At 63.7% G+C, this 17729-nt stretch overlaps 2 protein-coding genes across 3 annotated transcripts in view; both read right to left on the reverse strand.

The window, feature by feature from the left end:
- LOC128901185 (Fc receptor-like protein 2) overlaps nt 1-593 on the reverse strand; it is a 3822-nt gene extending 3229 nt beyond the window's left edge. The window contains 1 exon segment of the mRNA XM_054183022.1: nt 587-593. Coding sequence (XP_054038997.1) covers nt 587-593 — 7 coding nt within the window.
- Nucleotides 594-1611: 1018 nt separating this feature from the next.
- Nucleotides 1612-17729, reverse strand: part of DCAF8 (DDB1 and CUL4 associated factor 8) — a 16684-nt gene continuing 566 nt past the window's right edge. Inside the window, exons 1-14 of one of the 2 annotated variants that reach the window (XM_054182703.1) lie at nt 17636-17729; nt 16298-16355; nt 11119-11189; nt 10362-11035; nt 9539-9679; nt 9111-9205; nt 7212-7322; nt 5768-5840; nt 4933-4990; nt 4682-4789; nt 4058-4188; nt 2222-2341; nt 2010-2126; nt 1613-1852 (exon numbers count right to left, since the gene is read on the reverse strand). In XM_054182703.1, coding sequence (XP_054038678.1) covers nt 1739-1852; nt 2010-2126; nt 2222-2341; nt 4058-4188; nt 4682-4789; nt 4933-4990; nt 5768-5840; nt 7212-7322; nt 9111-9205; nt 9539-9679; nt 10362-11035; nt 11119-11167 — 1791 coding nt within the window. In that variant the 5' untranslated portion in view covers nt 11168-11189; nt 16298-16355; nt 17636-17729 and the 3' untranslated portion in view covers nt 1613-1738. Of the gene's footprint in view, nt 1853-2009; nt 2127-2221; nt 2342-4057; nt 4189-4681; nt 4790-4932; nt 4991-5767; nt 5841-7211; nt 7323-9110; nt 9206-9538; nt 9680-10361; nt 11036-11118; nt 11190-16297; nt 16356-17635 lie in introns of both variants that reach the window. The other variant, XM_054182704.1, reaches the window with a different exon arrangement.

Here is a 17729-nt window from a genome sequence, read left to right on the forward strand (position 1 = left end):
CTGGGGGAGGCTGGAAAGACACACCGCCCCCCCCCACCCACCCCCGGCGAGGTGGGGTCTTGGGGGTGGGGGGGTGTGGGGGGGTGTGTGTCTTCGGGGTTCAGCTCTAGCTACTAACCTGGGGCGGGGGGGGGGGACGACTAGCGAAGTGGGGGGGGGCGGGGGGGCCCACCGGAGAGAGTATATGTTAATATATTTTATTTAATAAAAGCTAAAACCCGCAGAGCGCCTGTGTGCGGCCGCCGGCTCTTGTGTGTGTGTGTGTGTGTGTGTGTGTGTCCCCCTCCCCGTGCGTGCGTGTGTGTGTGTGTCCCCCTTCTATTTATTGTCTCCAGGACAGGGACCACACTAATATCCCCCCCCCCCCGCAAAAAAAAAAAAAAAAAAAAAAAAAAAAACTGTTTTTTGTTGCAAAAATGACTGTTCGGGACCCCCCCCTGCCCCCCGCTGAGACCCTTGGGGGGAGGACGGGGGATGCGCTGGTGTCCCCCAGCCCCGGGGGGGGCCCCTCGCTGTTTCCTCCCCCCCCCCCCCATCCCAATTTCCCTTCCCCCCCCCCCCCGGACCGTGCTGACTGTGTACAGACCTCTCATAAAGAGATGGAGATGAAAGCTGCTCTGGAGGGTCGCCTGCTTCTGTGGAGGGGGGGGGGCGTTTGGGTGAAAACAGGGCAAAAAAGGGCAAAACCAGGCAAAATATACCCCCCCCCCTGGAAGGAGGGGGCTTGGGGATACCTGGGGGCCACCTCAGGGCCGGGGGGGGGGGGGGGGGGAGCCTGGGGAAGGGGACACGCAGCCCTTGGCCTCTCTCCGCTTGGTTTTTATTGCATTTATATATAATATATATTCAAACTTTTACAATAATTTTAACTTGATAACAGCCCAAGTCCCATTTGGTTTTAATACATATAAAATTAGGCCTCTAACAGTGACCGGGGGGCGGGGGGGGGGAGGGGGGGGGGAAGCCCTGGCCGTCGCTGTCCCCCCCCCTTCTCTGCCTCTGCCCCCCCCCCTTTCCCCCCCCCCCCAAGAAAACATCTCCTTAAAAGTAACAGAAAATATTAAAGGACCTTCCCGGCTCCTGGGGGGGCTCCGGCCGCTGCCCCCCCATGGCTTGGGGGGGGGGTTTGGGGGGGGCGGGGGGGGGGCGGAGAAGGGCCAAACCAAGTGCAAATCACTGATATGTACAAACTAGACAAGCATCTCTCTGCAAACACCCCCGGGGGCGGGGGGAGAAAAGGGAGGGAGGGGGGTAGGAAGGGACGCAGCCCCCCCGCCCCGGGGAGGAGGTGGAGGGGGGGGGAGTCGGAGCCCCCCCCGGGGATGGGGGGAGCCCTGAACAGCGTGAGGGAGGGGGCCGAACCACCACACACACCCCCCCCCCCCCCCCCCCCCCCACCAAGAAGAGCAGGAGAGGGGACCGGGGCTGGGGGGGGGGGGGGGGGGGCCACGTTAGTACAAAAATCCCCCAAGGCCACCCCCCCATCCCCCCCCCCCCCCAGCTCTGCGTGGGTCCTGGGGAGGGACCTCCGGGACCTCGGCATGGAGGGGGCGGGCTGCGAGGATGAGGAGGGAGGGAAGGGGGTTGGGGGTGGCGGGGGGGGGTCCTTAACAAGTCAATACAAAGCTCAAAGTGTTAGTAGGGACGCCGCGTGCCCGGAGCCCCCCCCCCCCTTGCCCCCCCGACTCCGGCTGGGGGCTGTCGTGGGGAGGCGGGGGGGGGGGGGGGGGGGGGGGGCTCAGGAGGGCATGCACTGCACCCGATCCGGCCCCTCTTCCTCGTCGTCCGAGGTGTCGGAGGAACTGGGAGACTCATCCGAGTCGCCGTCCGGCGCTCCCGGCTCTCTTCGGCGCTGCCGGGGAGGGAGGGAGGGAGGGAGGGAGAAAAGAGAAAAAAAGAAAAAAGAAAAAGGGGGTGAAGGGGCTGGGGGAGCAGCGGGGAAAGGCTGGGGGAGGCGTGGGGGGGGGGACGGACACGACACACAAAGCGGGGGCCCCCCCAGCACCTACCCGGTGATGGCGCCTCTGTCGCAGGTGGTGCATGAGGAACCAGAGCATGTGGCTGTCGAACATGTCGGTGTGGTGGAGGCTGTCCTCGTCCCGCTCCAGCTTGTTCTTCTTGATCACCTGAGGGGGGGGGGGGGGGTGGGTTAGGGGGCTGCAGGGAGCCCCCAGAACTGGTCCCCCCCCCCACCCCAGCACCGCGTTTCGCTGGGTCTCACCTCCTTGAGGCCGGCCAGCTCGGTGGGATTCTCCGCCGTGGGCGCCCAAATCTTGACGTCGTGGTCGAGGCCGCTGGTGGCCAGGACGGGGAGGTGGGGATGGGGTTCCAGGCAGTTCACCTTGGGGAGGGGGGATGGGGGGGGGGGGGGGACGGGGACAACAGGGGGGGCGAGAGAAAGTGTGTTTGTGGGGGTGTCACCCCAAAAACGGGGCGCCGGGACCAACCCCGGCACCCACGAGCTCTCTCGGTGGCCCTCCAGCACCTCACCGTGGCCTCGGGCTGGCGGGGGGGGGGGTCTCACACAGTGAGTGGAGGTGGGGAGCCCTTGCAGGGCTTCCCATGGGACCCGCCCCCCCCCCCTCAGCGTCCCCATGGGCCAGCTCTGGGAATGGGGGGTGCAAGCCCCAAAACGGGGGGTGCCCCCAAGTCATTCACGGGGCACCCCGAGAGGCGAAGGGTGCAATGAAAGCAGGGAACCCCCCACACTGGCAGCAAACCCAAAGGGAAAAGGGGGATGCATCCCCCCCCCTCACCCCCCACCCAGGGCGCTGGAGCCCGGCTTCAGCTGTCGGGGAGGCCCCCGGCCCGGATCCGGCTCTGCTGGCTGGGGGGTGGCGGTGCCAGCAGGCGCCAGGAGCTGGCACAGTGCCGTGGCCACCCGGACAAAAGGCGACTGTGGGGCTGGCGGAGGAGGGGGACAGCGGGGACTGTGGGGCTCTGCCACCCGTCCCCACGCCAGCGAGGAACCTGCCCTTGGCCCCTCGACGCTGACCCCAAAACCTGCCTTTGTCCCCTCGACACTGACCCCAAAACCTGCCCTTGTCCCCTCGCCACCTGCCCTCGTCCCCTCAATGTCGACCCCAAAACCTGCCCTTGTCCCCTCGCCACCTGCCCCTCGACACTGACCCCAAAACCTGCCCTTGTCCCCTTGCCACCTGCCCTCATCCCCTCGCTGCTGACCCCAAAACCTGCCCTCGGCCCCTCGACGCTGACCCCAAAACCCGCCCTTGTCCCCTCGCCACCTGCCCCAAAAACCTGCCCTCGTCCCCTTGCCTCTTGCCCTTGTCCCCGTGCCACCTGCCCTTGTCCCCTCATCACCGACCCCAAAACTTGTCCTCGGCCCCTTGCCACCTGCCCTCGTCCCCTCGACACCGACCCCAAAACCTGCCCTCGGCCCCCAATCACCGACCCCAAAACCTGCCCCGACCCAGGACCGGGGGTGCCACCAGCACCTCCCGTTCCCTCCCAGCCCTGTGCCCGTTGGGGACAGGCACGGAGCGCCGGGACAGTGCGTTGAGACCAAGCCCAAACCAGGGCAAAGAATCCCCCCGGGATGTGACCGCCGTGAGGCCGGAGCCTGGGAAACAGTGCGCGGGGGCCGTCCCCGGTGCAGCCGCGTCCCCTTCCTGGATGTGACGGGGTGAGGACGCAGCTGCACGGCCCGGCAGCGCGCAGCAACCCCCCCACCGCCGTGGGGATGGGGGACAAGGGGTGGGGGGCTGCCCCATCCCCAGACGTGGCCCTGCCTTCGGTGACCAGCACCCCGCGGGCATCCCGGGTGAAATCCCCGTGGGATTTGCTACCCCAGAAGACCTGCGCGGTGCCGTGGCTCTCGGCAGCCGGCCTGAGCTGGCCCCGCTGCCGTTCCCTGGGCAGGAGCGATGCTGAGGACGCCAAACCGGGCGGGGACCCTGCTTGGGTTTTGGTAGGAAAAAAAACAAAACAAAACAAAAAAAAACCAGGAAAAGCGGTGGCAAACTGGCGTGGGCCCGTGGAAGCGGCTCGTGCCGGCGGGGAGGCGAAGGCCAGCCAGCCGCGCGGCGCTGGGACTCACCACTCCTCCCTTGTCGCCCTCCATGAACTGCACGATCTGGCAGGACGATTTCTCCCACAGGAAGATGTGGCCGCAATCGCTGCCGCTCACCACAAACTCGCTTTTGGGGCCGTAAAAATTGACGCCTTTCACTGAAAAAAAGAAAGAAACAAGAAGCCCGAGGCCGTCAGGAGCCGGGCAGCGGCTCCCTGCCATGAATTCGCTTCCTGCCTGGCAGCCAGCGGGTTTCCAGGGTTACCGGCGAGGATCTCTTCCGTCCCCAGACACTTAATAGCGCATTCTTTGCAAGAGTTTGTGTTGAGGGTCTTGGAGAGCAAGACGAAACACAGGGAGCTGCAAAAAAATAAGCTAAAAGCAGACGATTATTCTTCCGGGTTGCTCCGGGGACGGTTCCCCCAGCCCCCGCCGCCTCCAGACTGCCCCGAAGCCTGGTCGTGGGCGCGAGGAGGGGGACGCCGGAGCGAGCGCGGATCCGCTGGCTGCTGGAGAACGGGACGCGGTGCTGGTGGGAGCTCGACAGCGAGTCGGGGAGAGCCTCTGAGCCCACCGCAGCGGGGGGGCCACAGCCTGCCAGGGGGCCGGGGGGGGGTGTCCACCCCGCCACCCCTCCCAGCCGGTCCTTACCGGTGGCATTATTGCGATGTCCCTTGTATCTCTTGATGTACTCCGCTCCGTCGCTGTGCGAGGAGTTGAAGAGATAAATGTCTTCATCGTTGTAGCTGGCCAACAGCTCTGGCGCGGGAGGGAAGAGACGGGGCGTTAGGGAGCACGGGGGGGGGGTGGTCTCTCTGCTTTGGGGGGGGGTGGTGGGTGTCCCGCAGCCCCGGCCACCCACCAGCCCCACGCGGCCCCCAGCCGGCGGGGCAACGACTCACCCGAGCCGTCGTGGCTATAGACCAGGCAGGTGATGTTGGCTTTGGACTCGCTGTTCACCTAAGGAAAGCACCGACAGCGTCGCTCCCGGCCCCTCCGGCAGCGTGTTGGCACGGCGACGCCGGCCACGCGCCCGCCGAGAGCCGAGCACACCGGCGAGCGCTTCGCACAGGCTGGGAAATCGGAGCATAAAACCACTGCCTCCTCCCACGCCAAGATGGGACTTTACGGACAGCGGAAGATTTGGGTCAAATTAAAAAAAAAAAAAAAAACCCAAAAAAAAAACCCCCACACAACAAAAAAAAACAAAGCCCAGGCAGTTTGTTCGGCCTCTCGAGCGGTTTTCCAGGCAGGAAGCCTGCGAGGACTTGGCCGGAGCACTTCTCGGCTGCTCCTACGCGAGGCTTCCCGAGGGAGCGCTCCGCAGATCCGGGCGCCGAGACCTGCCCAGGGCCCATCCCGCGGCTTTCGCTCCGTGGTGGTGGCACCAGCCCAGGCTACGGGAGCTGGGGGAGGGCTGGTCCTGCCGGCGAGGCTGGCACGGGGCAGGGGACCCGGCTGCCTGTCACTCACCCTGCAGCGGACGCGGTGCGTGTCGTCCCCCCGCCCTCGCCCCAAATCTGCCCACCCCGCGCCAGGCTCGGCTTTGCTCGGAGCCACAGCGCTGCGGCAGGGCTGCCGCCCACCCACGCGGGTGGCCGAGAGCCGATGGCCACTGTAGGATGTCCTCTGCTGGTCCACCTGCCCACGAGCTCTCACGCCGGCGATGGAGCCCCCCGCCCCGCCCCTGCCGCCGGCCCGGTGCCACCCGTCGTGCTGCGAAATTGAGCCGCTTACCAAGTGGTGAGGGCAGAACTTCTTTAGCACGCCGTTGTTCTCATTCTCATCTATTTTCCGCTGGTCGTAAATCCTGGGGGAAGGACGGCAGGAATTTGGCAACTCACTCCAGACAGGAGGGATGCCGAGCCGACGGGCACGGGGAGGAGGCGGAGGGGACGGACAGGAGAGCGGCAGCTCTCCCCGACCACGCCATGCCCCATCCGAGCCAGCTCGGCAACCACAACCTGCGCCGACGCCGGCCGGAGGCTCTGGCCCCGGCCAAGGGACCCGCGCGCAGCCCAGGTTGGCAGAAGTCTTGGCCAAAGCGGCTTAATGTCACCTCTCATCCCATCGCAGGCGCTGCTCGGTGGCGCACAACAACGTCAAAGCCCGCGGGCGCGCAGGCCGCGACCCGCACGTGGGGCTCCGTCAGCCCGCCGGCTGCTCTGCGAGGGGGAGGTGACCGCCGCCGCGCTTGTCCCTTGGCTCCTCGGGGTCCCCCAACCTCCTCCCCGCCACTACACGAGCCCACCAGGAGCTGCCCGGTGCCGGGGAAACCGGGGGAGAGGAGGCACTTGGATCCGGGCAGAGGACAGAGAGAGCGGCGGAGATGGGGAAGGCGGGCAGGCTGCGTTTTGAGCAACCACTGCGGGCTCTTGGAAAAGCCACCGAGGCACCGGCGCTGCTGTTTGTGAGCAGTCCGCGAGCCCACGTGCGAAGCGTTTCCGTGCCCGGCGCCCCGAGGAGACGCCAGACACCCAGGCGGTTGGCGCTGCGGGGAGCCGCCGGCGCGGCGGCGATGCCCCGCGTCCCCATTGCTCCCCGAGGAGCCGTCCCCGCGCGTCCGCGGGGCGACGCCGCGGCTCTTGCCGGCTCTCGGGGAGCTGGGAAGCGGGAGGGCTGGGTGCGCGCACGACTCGGCTCTGCCCAAAACAGACGCCACGTGAGCTGCACCCTAAAATCCCCCGGCTGCGGGGGAGCTCTGTGCCCTGCGGGGAGCCGGACACACGGATGCAGCCCCAGTCCCACGCCGGGGGCTGCCCCCAGTGTTTCGATGGCCGGGGGTGGCTGCATTTGTCACTTAAGGAGCTCGGTCCCGCTGATACGGAGCCATCCCCGAGCGTTAATCTCCTCTCCGATGCCCGACCCGGGCGCTGCCCGCAGGCTGGGGACCGAGAGGAGGTTTATCGGAAGCATCGCCAGCTCCCGAGGGAAGGATCTCCCGGCTTCTGGGCAGGCCGGACTGCGGATCCCAGGGCTAAACCTCAAAGGATCCAAATCCTCCTCTATTAATCCCCTTTGTGTTCCTGCCGGTACGGGAGAACAGGCTGGGGTGGCATTAACGACTGAAGCCACGAGTGTTGCTGCGGGGGACATCAGAGCTCAGGGGGTACCAACCAAGCCTCCACTTCAAGGTCACTTTGGGGGCTCAGTCCGGGTCCCCCCCCCGGCACAGACTCACCTGACAAACTGATCTCTGCCTCCCACAGCAAACTGGTAGGTGTTGGCTGGGTTCACGTAGATGGTGTACAGACCCACCTTCTTCTCCTTTTCTTTTGTCACAACCAGTTTCCTTTAAGAGACAAGGAAAAAATAATAAAAAAACAACAACACACACACAAAAAAAAAAAAAAAAATCCACCTCGAAATCAAAACAGGGTCCAGATGGGAAAAGCAGGAGCTGCGAGAGTCTCTTACTCACTCCCAGGGAAAAAAAAAACAAAAAAAACCAACACCACAAACCCACAAAACACCACCACCAACAGGAAAAAAAAAACAAACCCCACACAACCCAACACACCGAGCCCCAGCGATTTCAGCCTCCCAGCTGAAGCGAGCACACGCTCCGTCTGCGACTCAAGCGGCGTGGAGTGAAATCATTCCCTGGCATTTTGCTCCGAAACTGCTGAAGGGTTTCAAAGGCCCAAACTCCGAACCCGACGGAGCCGGACGGGCAGCGGCAAGGGCAGAATCGGATTAACTCCAGAGCAGAAACGCGCTCTGCTGTTATTTTTCCCCACCCGCCTCGCTGTAATAAGACCCAGATTTAACCAAATCCGACATACACGCGCACCATCCCCCCCGCCTCCCCCTCCCCCAGGAGCTCAATATTTCGGCTTTGCAGACGCGAATACAAACTGAGGCAGGCATCCTCAAGAAGGAAGAGCGAGCTCAAAAGCTCGTCTTCCTTCTAATTATACCTTTCGGCTTAATGAAAGATGGGAGCTGCCTACGGTCTGCCCGCAAACCCTGCCTCCGGAGCGGTTTCGTGCTCCCAGGGTGACAATTCCCTGCGAGCATCGAACCCAAACAGCGGCGTGGATCACCCGGGGAGAGAGGGAGAGGAGGGACAGACCCACGCTGACCGTCAGACTCCTCGCCAAAACGGGGCGGGAAAAGCATGGATAAAGGACTAAATACGGCAGTTTTGAAATGCCCCGGCAGGTTTTTTGTTTTTTTTTTTTTTTTTTTTGTGGTCCCGGTTACGAAACAGATGGGTTTAAGGCTGTAGACAAAAGCACTCGCACACACGAATAAAACCAAACCACCGGGAGACGAGCGCCCAAGCCCTCGGTTTTAAGCAGGATCATCTTCAAAATAATACGCCGCTACGCTGGAAAAGTACCATGCTAGCGAAAACCAGGCGTCTATTTGAACACCCGCCGCGGATTTGTTTTTTGGGAGCTTGTCAGAAACGACAGATCTCTGGGCGATACGGGTTAAGATCCAGCACGCACCACCCGGCTGCTTGCTAATTATTGTTTTTTTTCAATTAACTGCAATAGCGCTCATGCGACGAGCGAGTCAGGCGAACGGCAAGCTCTGAGCTGCTGCCAGCCTGGAGAGATTTCAGCGCCGTGATTAATCAGCCACTTCACCGCGCAGAAGGAGCGCAGGACCCCGAGCACTGCCCCCGGGACGGGTAAACGGGGGCCGGATGGGCAGTTTTTGGCAGCCGCGGCAGCAGGGAGCTGCCGCGCCGGTGCTATCGCCGTTTCCTATCTGAACATCCCCTTCCCGGGGAGGATGAGAGTTCAAACGCACTTGTTTAATTAGCAAGGTTCGTATCCGTATCCTCGCGCAAGATGACCAGCCACCCAAAAGCGCTCTGGTCCGAGCGTGCGCCTCAGGGAAGGCAACACTGCTCAAAAGCCCAAAAAAAAAAAAAAAAAAAAAAAAATCTGTTTTCCCACTTTATGCCCATGGAACAGGCACGCGCTGCCGTGAGAACACGGCGGCACACGCGGGACCCTCAGCCCTACGCAGCCGAGTGCTGCCCGCTCGCAGGGGGAGCCCCCTCGGGATCTCCCTCCGGAGCTTCCCCGGTCCTGGCAGCGGGAGCGGGTTGGGAAATACTCACGAGGCGGGCCGGTCTTGTCTCAGATCAATGGTGAAGACTACAGCATCTTCACCTGCCGATAGGAAAGTGCATGGAGAATCCGGTTCTAGGGCCAGCTGGAAGATAAATACTCGGGCATTGGTTCCCTTTCTACCCAACACAGTGGCAAGATCCCTTTCTCCCAGTAAACCACCAGCTATTAACAGGAGCCGGCGTAGCACCAAGCCCTCTACGCCCGCGGCCAAGCGCTTTGCAGGGCACAGAGACCCTCCTCGTCACCCCTCAGAGGTGAGAGCGATGATCAAGAAGCATTTAAGAATCGATCCCTCCACGGCAGCGGCTCTGCCTTCACGATTTCTGGCGGCCGCTGAGCTGGGACGGCCCCCGGGGTGTTTCGCGGGGTTCCCCCAGTTGCCGCCCACCCCCTCCGCGGGCTGGTCTGGGCTCACCTTGTGCGAAGCTCCTTTGTGCTGTGCCACACGCTTGGTATTTTTGCAGCATTGGGTGGCGGAGAGCTCGGCCACCCGGACCTGGCCGTCCCGAGCACACATGGCCAGCGTGGAGTCGCCGCTGTTGGGGAGGAACTTGGCCTGGAAGAGAACAAGCGGAGGGACGGCTTTCAAACACCGGGGCAGCGTATGCGCGGAAGGAAAACGGGGTGAAAGAGGAGAGAAACGGAGGGCAGCACCCCTGCCAGACCCCAAGGATGCTCAGAGCGGCGGGCAGCGACTGCAAACCCTCGGCTGGATGGGCCGAGCTCTCCCAACGATCGTCCTGGCTCTTTCTGGCGAGCACAGAGAGCCGGGATGGTGCCAGCATCCCTCCAAGCGTGAGCTGTGCCACGGTGGCAGCAGTGCCTGGCCCTCTGGGTCCCTCTGGCGCTGGCAGAGCCGCTGCACTGCCCATGCTCCGGGCGGCACGGCACAGCACGGCCTCTTCCAAACACGTCTCCTGCCCACAGCTGCTCCCAGACCTGCTGCTCACCGGGGCCGGAGGAGCAGCAGCGGCCAAACCTTGGCTTGGGGAGGCTCTGCGGGGCACCTGACCCAGCCAGGGCTCCACCAAACGGTGGATTTTAGGGCAAAACAGTGGGTTTTGATCATCCAGCATCCACGGCCAGACTCCTCCCACAGCCCTTAGCTCTAACGACACGTTTCTCCCGCCCCGTGCAGCATCCTCCAGCTGAAATTAGGTGCTTACAGATCCCCCCTGACCCCGGGGGATCTTCTAGCAGCCCCAGCCCTCCCAGGACCCTCCCCGCGCCCTCCTCACCTGGAAGACGTTGCTTTTATGGCCGCTCTCGAACTCCAGCACTGGCTGCCTCCTGACCCAGTCCCACACCACCACTTTGAGGTCATCGCTGCCGCTGGCCAGCCACGTGCCGCGCTGGTTAAAGTGCAGGGTGTTGACGCAGCCCGTGTGTCCCTCCAGGCCGTGCTGGAGGCGGAAGCGTTGCACAAAGACCCTGGCCCCGCAGGCCTCGTAGACGAAGCGGGAGCTGGAGCCCAGCTCCCTTTCCCGGAGGGCATGGACCGCCTGCCAGCGGGGCTGGGGCAGCGCCGTGGTCTCCGAGGACACCCAGTCCTCCAGGGCCTGCTCGTCGTCCGAGGAGTCTTGGTCGTGGTTGGCACGCTTGCGCTGGGCACGGCGGTGGGACCGCTGCTCCTCCTCTTCCTCCTCCTCCTCTTCCTCCTCTGAATGCGACCGGTCGAGGGCCCGGTTCTCCTCGTTTATGGAGTAGTGGCCCGTGTCGTCCATGCTGTCAGAGTCCTTCTCTTCCCCCGAGCTCTCCGTGTCCGTATCCCGGCTCTCCGTGCTGGTGCGGTTGGGCCCCACGTCGTCCCCCGTGAGGCTCAGGCTGAGGTCGGAGGCCTCCACCTCGATGCCGGAGGAGGTTTCTCGGCCCTCCTCGGCTGACATCTCCTCTGGGCTGCTGGACAAGCTGCCTGCATGGTGCAGACAATGCCGTCAGCCTCCCCAGCGGGAGACCCCAGGCATGGGGAAACCGGTCCCCTGCCGGCACCCTTACCATTCACTATGTCCGTCTTCCCCTCCATGCTGCTCCCTTTATCCGACATGGCGTTTTCCAGAGCACTCCCCCTGCGTGTGAGAAAGGGAGAGAGCAGGAGCTGGAGCGTCCCTGCCACGGCCAGTCTGCCGAGACGGGGATGTGCTGGCCTGCCCCCGCGGTGGCGGAGTGTCGTGGGCATGTCTGGAGAGCGCCGTGTTCCAAGGGGAACGCGGCACGCACGTGGCTGCAGGCTCGGCGACACGCTCGATGCCCGCGAGCGTGCACGGCAACTAAAGCTCATCAGCAGAGCGAACAGTAACACCCCTCGGCCTCCTCCACGGCTGGCTAACGGCTGCTCGCCACCAACCCCCGAGCTCCTCTCCAGTCCCTAAATGTGCTCAGATGCCATCGACTTGGCGGGGAAGCCGACCTGCGGCCGTCATGCTGCCTGTCCTCCTGCCTGCGGGACAGCTTCACCCGCTTCACCCCTTGCAATAAGAGGGGCCGCTTCGCCATTGGCGATCCCCGACCCGGCTCAGGGGGAGGAGGAGGTGTTGGCTCCAGCGATTGCTACGGCAAAGCAGCCGCCCAGCACACGGCCCTGGCTCGGGGCGGGCAGGGAGGCAGGAGCGGGACTCGGATGACAGGCGGAGGAGGAAAGGTGGCTGGGGAGGAGCGAGTCACAGCGTTGAGAAACTTCTTGGCACCTGCAGCCCGTAGGCTGCCGCTTAAAAGCTGCTCAAGAGGTTTTTTTAACCCCAGCGGCAGATTTTTAAACACCTTCCCACGCGCAAAATCCACCCAGCATCGCTGAGGGACCATTTTCCTCCACGCCACGGACAGGACAGCAGCCCTGGATGCCCAGCCAGCGCTCCCGGTCTCCCGGCAAGAACAAGCTTTGGCCTTTGGCACCCCCAAAAACAAGCTTTGGCCTTTGGCATCCCCAAAAACTCTGCTCCTCCGGGCCAGAGCCAGGCGACCAGGTCAGGAGCTTCCTGGCATTCCCAATTGCTCCAGCAGAGGTTCACCAATTCCTCGTCAACGCAGGGAAAACCAAAGGCGAGCGCATTTTTGGCTCCTGGGCATTTCCCAGCCCTTGCGTCGGAGCTGGCGGTGGCGGGGAATGACGGGGTGTAGGAGCGACGGCATCCAAAGCAGCCCCGGCCCCCCTCCACTGCAGCGGCAACTCCCACGGGGTCACGGCCACGGCACAGAGCTGCCTCCGGGCCCGGGGGCTGCAAACACCCCCAGGACGGCAGTGCCCATCGCTTGTTGGTGGCCACAGGTGGCTTTCAGTGAGGGCACCTGCCGGCAGAGCCGCCTCACCGGGTTACACCGAGACATGGGAGGAAAACGAGCCGGAGTCACGAACAGCAGAGGTTTTGCCAAGGTGGAGGGGGGAAAAAAGAAAAACCAAAAAAACCAACCCAACCCCTAACATTTTATTTATGCTTTGCTCGTTCTTTACTTTCCTTCTATTTTTAGTCAGACTTTTTTTCTACTTGGTTTAGCTGCTTGCTCTCAACTGGTGTCAGGGAGCCTGCTAAAAGTTCCCAGTTTACGCACGGGGAAAAGCTGAAGCCAGAACATCATTAACTCCGATTACGGCAACCGCTCCGGAGGCTAATCCTCGTTAGATTGGGAATTAACACCAACGGAGCCCCGAAGAGCCAAAGAAGGCGAAAGGCGCTGCCCAGGCTGGGTCTGTCACTGCCACTCCAAGCCTGGGCATGGCTTTTCTCTACGAAACGAGCGATTTCGGAGGCAAACGGGGCTCGCCGGAGCTGCCGACCCGCAGGTTCGGCTGCAGTGCGACGGAGCAGGGGCCGCCGCCTGACGGGGCCGCGGGGGTGCCCGGGGAGGGCCTGGGCAGCAGAAACGCAAGAAAAGCTCTTGGAGCGTAGGAGCGTTTATAAGGAAACCGAGTTTATGCGAGTGAAAACACCGGCAAGCTTCATCCGACTGCAGCCGCTCGCTCAGAAACGAGAGTAGTAGCGCAGAAGGAAAAGATAAAAGTGTTTTTTTCTGCAGTTTCACTTTTAACTATTCCCCATCTGGCGCTGCCAGAATCGCTTTAAAACCACTGACGCCGTGGAGAGGGGGAGGAAAGGGCTGAAAAGCAAAGCGGGGGACGAGGGCTGCCCCACAGCCTCAGCCCTCCTCTCCCCTGCCCGAACCCGCCAATCTCCGCTCCGTGCCGGCAGCCAGACGCGGTGCTGAGCCCGTCCCTTCCAGCGCCGGCGGCTCTCGGCACGTGAAGGCTCCGTGGCGGCGGCACAGCGTGGAGGAGAGCGGGGGAATTACTCACTGCTACGGCGGGGGCGACTCCTGCTCGCTCAGCCGGTGAGTTCACGGTGCCACAGACGGTGCCCTGTGCCTGGCCAGGTCCGTCCCTGGGGACACACGGGCAGGAGCGGGCAAGAGCTGGGGCACAACTGGTTTTAATTTACTGCTCTACACGGCAAGGCGACTCTGTCCCCTGTGCGGTGCCTGTCACACCAGATGAGTAAGGGACAGGCTCAAAACACCGCGGAGCTCAGCTACAGCTTAACTCCCCGCCGCCCGATATCAGAAAGTCCGTCAACAGGTTGACTTTCGCTCCGCCGGTTATTTTGCCTTCGGCGGCATTATTAACCCGAGGGCCGGGAAAGTCTTAGCACGTACAAAAGGAACAGGGTTTGGACTTTGCTCCTCGGTAGTTATTTTCCTCTGCCAAATTACCTATTCAGATCTGTCATGAACACCCTTTTCAGGAAGGTGAGGAACAAGAAGCGCACTTTCAGAGGAAAGGAATCCATTACCAAATAATTAGCCTGACTTCACGTCTCATCCACCCACACCGGAGGACCGTAACCTCGCTAGGAAATTAAAAGAATTGAGAAAAAAAAAAAAAAAAAGCCCTCATCTGCCTCAGCAGAGGGGACAGCAGGGTCAGACGCGATCTCTGCCAGCAGCAGGGACATGGTGGGGGACACCGAGCTCCACAGCCATCTCCTACGCCCGGGAGTGCGATGCCAGCCCGTGCTGGTAGCGATGGATAGCCGGGCTGGGCGCTTGGCTCCGACAGCTCTGCACCAGCCTCCCCAAACACCCACCCAGCTCCGCTCGCAGGCGCTGAAGCCGTTCACGTGGCAGGGAGATTAAAGCGTGCGTCGACCAGCAGCCTGGTGGCACGGCACAGCGTGCCATCGGCGCTCGAGGGCTCGGGCAGGGACAAACCGGCAGCAGACGGACGCGAGGGAACCCCGCGCTCGAACTACCGGCAGCTGGAAATGCAGACGGCGCCAAAGGCATCGGTTCCGCCTCCCCAAACCACAGAGCTCTGGCTGAGGGAAGCAATGGAACGCTGCTCGGCGCGGACCGGAGGGAGCTGGGACACCGTGGGCCCTGCAGAGAGCCCTGAGCCCTCACCGAGAGATTTGAGCCCGCCACCGAGACGCCAGCACCAGGCCGGGTCTCCCTGCCAAAGCGGCAATGTTTCAGAGCACACGGTAGGAGCCAGCAGACCCAGCCCGGTTCCAGGGCACTGCACGGAGCGACCCCGGGAGCCGACACGAGGATTTACAGTTCCCTGGAGTCAACATCTGGACAGGATCAGCTCTCCCAGCTTCACATGCTCAAAGCTTGACTCTCCGGCACCCTTGCGAGGGCCCTAAAAATATCCCTCCGCATGCCACAGCCTCCCGGCTGCCTCCGCGGCCACCGGCATGGGGCTGTGAGCGCTACCACAGCGCTGCCGCCTCCTCCCCCGGCGGCAGGAGCAGCCTCGACCCACCGAGCGAGCACCTGGGGCTCAGCATCCCACGGTACAGAGCTCCGGGGCTCACACCGCCATGGTATCCCACTACCTGCCGGGCTCCGAGCCCCCAAACCGGCACGATAACGGTCAGCAGCTCCAACAGCCATGCCCAGGAGACCATCCTTTCCATCCCGAGCCGCTACCCCAACCTGTAACGCCACAAGCCGGTGAGACACAGGCCCTGCTCCGTGCGGCAACAAGCTCCATCCCCTCGCTGCCGCCCGAGATCCACCATCCATCCGCGCCGGTGCTCGGTGCCCCCTCCGCAGCACCCGCAGGACTTGGCCATGCGCCGCGGCGTCACCAACCCGTCCGCTTGATGGCTGGAAACCCAGCGCTCGCAGCCGCTCTGTCCCTGAACGATCTGTCATTAAAATATTTACATAGCTATATAAACACCCGAATAACCAGGCTCCGCGGGCGCTCGGCACCCGGGCCGTGTTCAGGCTACGTAAAGCGGAGAAACAACGGGGCCAGAAGCGAGCGCCGGGCATTTTCGACCCACCGAGAGCCCCTCACCTCGGCTTCCAACGCCCCCGCACGCCGAGATGCCCACAGGACACCCCGGCGCGGCCTTGTGCCTGTGTTTACACCGGGTCCCTCCCTCACACGTGTCGCGCTGGGCTCGGCTGAGCCGCTTCTATTTAAGGAAAGTTTTTCTCATCAGACCTGGAGGGAGGCAACCTCGTTTGTTCGCTGTGGAGGAACCTTCGTTCCCCCCGAGACAGTGTCGGGGGGGTTAAACCCCCCAATTAAACCTCCTGTTTCCACCTTCAGCACCCCTCGCACGGGAGAGGCTGGACGGGCACCTCCGTTTTGCCGAGACGTGGGCAGAAACCCACCAGTGGGCCACTTTCGGTTGGTTAATTACAAACCCACCCAGGAGCCCTGCACGTCCTACTGATGACACTAATTAAGCAACTTCCCATTTGCAATTACAGGGAGGACCGGAATCCCCAGCTCACAGCATCCTGGGCATGGCAGTGTCTCTCTGGGGGACACGGCACCCCACTTCCCCACCGCTTTTCCTGGCCATCCCATGGCCCTGGCTCCCCCAGCGCCTCGTGGGACAGCATGAGCACGCTCCCCCAGTGCGGGCAGGGCCTAATTAACTGCGGCTAATGAGCACTGGCCGCCTCAGCATGCGGCATCACCCAGCATGAAGGAGGCTCCCCAGGGGGAACTGGTGATCCCAAGGCCAAGGAAAGCCCATCCGGCAGGAGAAATCCCACAGGAGCGAAGTGGGGAGCAGCTGGAGGAGCCCAGGGCCGCGCCACCAACAGGAATAATTCGGCCTTGTGAAGGAGCCCAAGGCAGACACAGCCCAAACTTCCACCTCCGCAGCACGGACAGACGGACGCGAGGCAAGCGCTGCCGGAGGCGCGGTAGCCCACTCACCTGCGCAGCGGCGACGGTGCCGCGGGCAGCGAGGCCGGGGCTGGAGGTTCGCTGGCAGCTGACGGAAACAACAGGTTAAAGCCTGGCAGCGCAGGGTCCGGCCGCACCTGCCCAAGGGACCCCCGCTCCCTGGGGACCCCCCCCAAGGGACAACAAGGACTGTCCTGGAAGGGAGAGGGTGAGGAAGGCCCAAGGACAACGAGGTTTGGACCCGGGGGGGGGCAAAAGGGACCCTCAGATGAGCTCCCCCGCTGTGACCAAGGCAGCAGGACCAGCTCCAGGGCTGGAAGGGACCACCAGGGCCCCCCCACGGCACTGTGACACCATGGGGGAACCAGGGAAGGAGCCCTGGGGGCAGGAGGGAAACCTCAGCAACACCCCCCGAGGCAGGGCAACACCCTGGGGACAGCAGGGGACGGCAGGGGTCCCCTCAACATCCCCCCAAAGAGACAATGACACCACACAGGTGACAAGCACCAGCCCTGGGGACAGAAGGGGTCCCCCCAGTACTCCCTGGAAGGGTCGGTGACACCCCGGGGGACAAAACGGACCGACACTGGGGGCAGAAGGGACCCCCAAGACCCCTCCCAAGGGCTGACGAGCCCCTTGGGGCAACTGGAACCAGCCCTGAGGGCAAGAGAGCCCACCTCACCACCCTCCCCAAAGCACAACGTCCCCACGGGGGCAGCAGGGGACAGTCCTGGGGGCAGCAAGGACCGCCCCCCCCCCCCCCCCCCCCCCCCAAAAAAAAAAAAAAAGGCCCAACGACCTGCTGGGGGCAGCAAGGACCCCCTGCAAAAGCACAGAGACCCTCTGAGGAGAGCAGGGACCCCCCCTTCAAAGGCCCAACAACCTCCTGGGGGCAGCAGGGACACCCCCCCCAAAGGCACAGGGGCTCCTGGGAGCAGCAGTGACCCCCCCCCAAATGCCAAACGACCCCCTGAGGAGTGCAAGGACCCCCCCAAAGACACAGGGACCCCCTGTGGACAGCAGGGGACCCGCCCCCCACAGGCACAACGACCCCCTGAGGACAGCAGGGACCCCCCCAAAGGCGCAGAGACCTCCCAGTACCCGATGACCCCCCCCCCCGGGGGTATCGCCAGCCCCCGCCAGCCGCCCCCGAAGGCCCAGTACACCGCGGGGGCAGTGGGATCCTCCAGGGCTATGCCCTCCCCCGCGGTCCTCCACCCCCCCGCCCCGGCCCGGCCCCGAGCGGGCCCCGCCCCCGGCGCCGGCCCCGCCGCCCGGCGGGTGGGGGAGGGGAAGGGCGGCCCGTGGCGGGGCTGGAGCCGCCGGTGAGGGCGGGGAGGGAGAGGGAGGGGAGGCCCCCGCACCGACCCGGCTCCCGGCAGCTCCCGGCCGTCGCTCAGGCGCGGGCCCCGCGGCCACCGGCTTCTCCTCCGCCACCGGCTGCGGGCCCAGCCGCCGCCAT

Source organism: Rissa tridactyla, chromosome 23 (assembly GCF_028500815.1).
Source record: "Rissa tridactyla isolate bRisTri1 chromosome 23, bRisTri1.patW.cur.20221130, whole genome shotgun sequence".
Classification (NCBI taxonomy): domain Eukaryota; kingdom Metazoa; phylum Chordata; class Aves; order Charadriiformes; family Laridae; genus Rissa; species Rissa tridactyla.